Source organism: Nannochloropsis gaditana, assembly GCF_000240725.1.
Source record: "Nannochloropsis gaditana CCMP526 unplaced genomic scaffold scaffold1097, whole genome shotgun sequence".
NCBI lineage: Eukaryota > Eustigmatophyceae > Eustigmatales > Monodopsidaceae > Microchloropsis > Microchloropsis gaditana.
In genome coordinates this window covers 1-5,384 of record NW_005802856.1, presented here as the reverse complement: position 1 = coordinate 5,384, position 5,384 = coordinate 1, and the positions used below count along the sequence as shown (strand labels likewise).

General features: G+C 55.5%; 1 protein-coding gene across 1 annotated transcript; it reads left to right on the top strand.

Annotated features, from left to right (window-relative positions):
• Window positions 1-4,546: 4,546 nt before the first annotated feature.
• NGA_2028120 (rna-binding protein nova-2) lies at window positions 4,547-5,282 on the top strand (the record flags this gene model as incomplete). The annotated part of the gene is made up of 1 exon (XM_005852550.1): window positions 4,547-5,282. A coding segment is annotated over one exon (736 nt), but the record flags the coding sequence as incomplete, so codon positions are not given.
• Between the last annotated feature and the right edge of the window lie 102 nt (window positions 5,283-5,384).

The following is a 5,384-nucleotide window of genomic DNA, read 5'->3' as shown; positions in this document are numbered from 1 at the left end:
CGTAGAGTATGGAGGCAAGAATTCACTTAAATTCGGACAATCTGAGGAGGAGGTAAGTTTGCGGGCACTTGTGGACAGAAACAACGCGGAAGGTGGGGACAGGCAGATGGATAAATGAAGTTACTGACAGAGATGCTATCTACTAGAGGACATGGAGATGAGGCACGTCCCATAAAGAAATACTTTGTATTCCAAATGAAAGTCATTTCATTTTTTTTACCTTTTTCATAAAGGTTTAATTTCCTCAGTAAGGTGTATTTTTCCATGGTGACCCCCTCGATAACAGTGAAGAAACCACAGGCATGGCCATGTAGGGCGTCTACTCGGAACGTACCGTACACAAAATCGTCATTGTCCTTCGAGGCATTCTTTCCATGATCCAGATTCAAAGATCGCCATGCTCCCAAGCTTCACAAATCACATTGAAAAACACGTACTCTTCCTGTCCTTCCGTAAGGTTTGCATAGTTACGGAATACAAAGCCACTTTTGCGGCCCGGCGGGCGCTGAGAGGAGGGGGAGGATGACCGGAAAGACCGCAGGGAGGAAGTTGCTTCTGCAATCTTCCCCCCAGTTGCCGTGCACGCCGTAGGAGACCAGATCAGCAGGAACCCAGACGTCGTAAAACAGACAAGTACTGCGTTTGAACACACTTTTCTATTGATAATCACGTGGCCGACTCAGCAGTATGGTATCTTGCAGTCTTGAATCCTTGATATGGTAACTCAAAGTCTTCTTGTCCCTCCTAAACAGACGGTTGTGCAGTGAGGGCTCACCGGTGCGAGGTGGCTTTGGCGTTGACACATTCACTACTATTTTGGCCAAAAGAACGAACAAGAAAAGCATACGACGCAGTCAAGCATGGCACGCTCGGCGTAGAGATACATTCGGAAAAGTTCTTCTCGGGTCTCTTGTCCGAGTAAGGTGTGGTGATAAACCGCCTGCGACTGACCTCCTTTGAACTGCTTTAACACGGCAATGGGGTGGTCCAAGCCTTCACAGGCAAGCGGAGGCCTCTTCCGGCGACATCGATGTCCCGTACTAGCTATCCTCCTATGTATTTATGCAATTGTTGTCGAATCTTTTTTGATTCCGACGTCGTCCAGGGCGACTGCGGTCCTAAGAAAAAGAACAGGGGCTGCATTAAATTCGCAGCTAGTCCGGAAATCAACGGTACGTTGCATCTGCGGCGTAAAGGCTTTAGACGACCATGTGGTTTTTGGAGGTGCACTATAGCACATTCCCTTATCGTGTTGCTGCGAAGTCATTTGTCACGATGTGCCGGGACAGCTTTTTAGAAGAATAAGAATCTTCCCCCCTGCGTGTCGTGCGCCCACTAGTCTCCTTCCTTTTCCATTGTCTCTATAAAATGTGACACCGTGACCGTATTTCGACTTCCGTCCCTAAAATATTACAGGTACAACCTCGAGAGCCCCTGACTACCTCGGGCGGCAGCAGCCCGCCGGCTACCGCTGATCCTCCCCATCCCCCTGTCGTCGCGCACGCTGTTGCTGCGGAGACCCTTCTTCCTCCCTCCTATTTCCAAAGTCTGCCTTGGACCCGATCAATCACGGGCGATGGCCCGGAAACCCTGCTCTACATGCCTTTCTTAGAAGCGCAGATGCGGCATTTGGAGGCACAGGGCGGCTTCGTCCGTCAGCTTCCCGTTCCAGAGAATGTGGCGTACACTCGTGCGGCGAAGAAGGCATCGCAGATGGGTAAGGAGAGCTTTAATTATGGGACTGAGAATGGATGGACGGAGGTAGTTAGGGAGACAAGGTGTGCTCCATGGTTCTTTGTAGCGTGGGGCGTACCTTATCTCTGTCGCTTCGATCCATCCGAGCCTGGTACATCTTTTTTTATCCTCCTGCTAGATCCGCACCCTCCTCCCTCACACACTCCCCACGTTTTCATCCTTCCCTTCCTCCATCCCTACAGGAAGTTTCTGTGTGGAGACGGAGGACTTTCGAAAGATCCGCTTCACGTACATGGATGGTGGCAAGGGTCTACAGGTGTTCAATTCTGTGTGGTACCCCCGTTTCGACACGGACGCCCCCATCCTCGGCATCGACCTGTTGCTCTTCGCGGGGCACAAGATGCTGGCCGTGGTTGATTTCCAGCCGCTCTCCCAGGAGGCGGCATACAAGCAACGCTTCATCAACCAGCTTGGCCCCATCAAGGCGAAATACCCGGCTCTGAATGAGGCCATGAGCAACCGATACTACGAGGACACGCGCTGGTTCTCAGAGCACATGCTCTTCGGGCGCTTGAAGGAGTCGAGTCAAGTCCAGTCCACCCTGTTCCCGGCCTTCATGGAGTATCTCACCGTTTATTCGGACACGGTCCGGCGCTCCCGCGGATGCGTGCCGGATGCAGAGGTGGAGGAACGAGTGGTGTCGAGACACCGTGCCTACGACGAGTACCAGCTCGTTCACGACCCCGCCCACGGCCTCTTCACCGGCTACTTCGGCGCGCAGTTCGCCCATGACATGCTGACCTTTCAATTCGACATGGCGGACCCGGCTTTGTTGTTGCAGAAAAAGAAGCCCCAGCAACCGTCCCATCAGCAGAGTGGTCAGTGAGGCGGGACCAGGGACGGTTGGTGAATGATCTTGAATCTTGGTTTCCCCTCCAGGGTCCCCAGACTCTGAGTATCATGAGAATGAACGGTATGACAGTAAGATAGATGATTGACAACCCGACGCCCGATGACGTCGGGCATGGGAGAAGGGAAGTACCCCTTGAATAACAGCCTCCGGAGCCTGTACGGTTTAAGATGCCAAGCTACAACTTTGAGATGAAGAAGGCTAAGAGATCGCTGGACACGTGTCTAATCGCTGCCCAATTTCACGGGATGATGAATTTGTTGTATATCCCTGAAGAACGCCGTCAAGCAGGCTCCACACAGGAAGCATGTGAAAAATCAACTCCTGCTACGATAGAACACGAGTGCGAAAGAAAAAAGAGTCATCCAGCCTGCTCGACACCATTGTGAAAATGCCACTTATAGTTTTGTATTTCCCAATAATACTGATCACATTAAATTGTGATGTGCATCGGCTCAATTTTTTTGGTCGTCTCGGCCCAGGAGCTACTAGTTCTAGGTGCGTTTTATTTCGGATTTCGAAATTGCTCTGACACCAGAAGAGCTACACATGCAAGCCGACTCCGCAAGATGGGTACATGAGACCGCTCAAACCTTTTCCTGTCTAACGGCGACCATCGCCAAGAGTTACGGATTCGGCATGTCCTGCTTCTCCAGGGGGATCCCCAAAATGTCTCCCGGCCTGCCGGCTTTGCTCTGTCCCCTTCCTGATCGTCGTCACCCTAGGCTTAATCTAGTCCTCATCTACACCACAGGGCTGCACGTGGATTTCAGAAAACCGCTCGGTGGACGGACTTTTTGGCACGGGGGGCTGTAAAGCCGGAAGGCCGAGCAGGAGTACTGGGATAAAGTCTCGACGCTATCACTTGCTGCTGCGCTCGTCAAGGTAGGTTACTGCGGAGGCGACAATCTTGAGTGCTTGACATGCGCCGAGAACCGAAGAACCTTGGTGTAACGCAGGCAGGTGTGCTTCCGATACGCTCAAGGATGTCTTCTATGACCAGGAATGCCGGCGATGCCATCAGCCGGTACTTGTGTTACTTCCATGTCGGCCAGCCTGAAAATGCTCCATACTTCATATATTGGATGATTTCCACACTTTCATAGATAACTTCAATGGCGGAACCAACTAGCGCAGAGACTAGCATGAATCACGCTCCTCCAGGTAGGTAGATGATTGCGAGCACCGGTTTGCAAGCACACTCTTTCAAGCCCTCCCCGGAGTTTGCGCGGCATTTGGGCTGCTCTCCTTTCAAAAATTGTTCATTTCCTTTCGTATCTTCCTCACATCCCCCCCATCAATCCTGGGGCCGCAGTCTTTCGTGCAGAAGGAGGCGATACGCCCACAGAGACAAGTCGCAACGGCAGAGGAGCACCAGGAGACAACCCGGAGGCCGACAGCGAATTTGACACCCACAGAGGGGGTTCCAACGCGAGCCTCGCCTTCGGAAGTGAACTACACCAAGGTGAAAACGATGAAGAGGCCGTCAAGTCTCCCTCCTCCGCGGCGGTCGCTGCCCCCACTGCCTCAGGCAAGAGTCGTCCACCCGCATTGAGCGACAATCTTCTACATTCCTCCCTCGCCAACATTAGCATACATTCCTCCCCGGCTCATGACCACGGGATGCTGCCCGGCGCCAGCGGCCACAGGGGGGGGGCAACGGACGTGCCGAGCGCCGTGAAGCTGCTGGTGTCGGCGGGACTGGCAGGCTGCCTGCTTGGCAAGGGGGGGGGCACCATCAACGTGCTCCAGGAGGAGACCGGGGCCCGAATCAAGCTCTCCCAGAACCAAGACTACTTTCCCGGGACACAGGACCGCGTGGTTCTCATATCGGGGGAGGCGGAGACGTGCGTCACCGCCACTCTCCGAGTCATCAAGCATCTGCATGCCAGCGCCGAGGCCCGGTCGGCTGCTGCGGCCGTGAGGGCGGTGTCCCTACGGGCAGGAGAAGAGGGAGGCGTAGAGGACGTTTCTTCAAAAGAAGCCTACAGAGAAGCGGGGACAAGAGACGGGCTCGGGGCGGGAGGCTCAGGGCGGCCAGTGCCGGCAAAGGAAGTGCCCGGGGCCTCTTCGCCGCCCTCCCCTTCCTCTCCCTCTCCCTCGTTGCCGACCTCCGCAGATTCCTTTAGCGATGGCGACGAGAGCAACAGTCATGGGAGCGAGGCGCCGGGGGAGGGCGTGGGCCGCGCATCCGCCTCGGTCAAGCTCCTGATCGCCAAGGCGGCGGGCGGGCTCGTGATTGGCCGTGCCGGGAGCACCATCAAAGCGCTCAACGAGGAGACCGGGACTCGCATCCAGCTTGCGGCAAAGGACGAGGCCAGCGGGATGGTCACAGGCGAGAGGGTCGTGACCATTGCGGGGGCCCTCCCAGGCGTTCTGCGAGGGGTGGCCCGCCTCTTGGAGAAACTGAACGAGGAGCCCGAGCTCGCGCGCTACCAGAACATGACCACCTCCTACTCCCGCACTGGGGCAGCCGTCCACTCCATGCATCCCGCCTTCGACCTCCCCACCTACCAGACCCAGTCGTTCGCAGACACCCAGATGCTCTTCTCCCCCCAAGGCCCGGCCAGCACCCGTGGGCACGCCCTCAACTTGAGCCTGAGTGGGAGCGAGGGCCAGCGAGGCCACCTGTCTCGGTCCCAGGGGCTGGGGCATAGTCAAGCCAGGCAGAGCCAGCTCCACTCGCACGGCCCCGCCCCAATCCCGCTGTCAGCGCCCCTGTCTGCTTCCCACCCCCTCTCTATTTTGGCCAAAAGAACGAACAAGAAAAGCATACGAC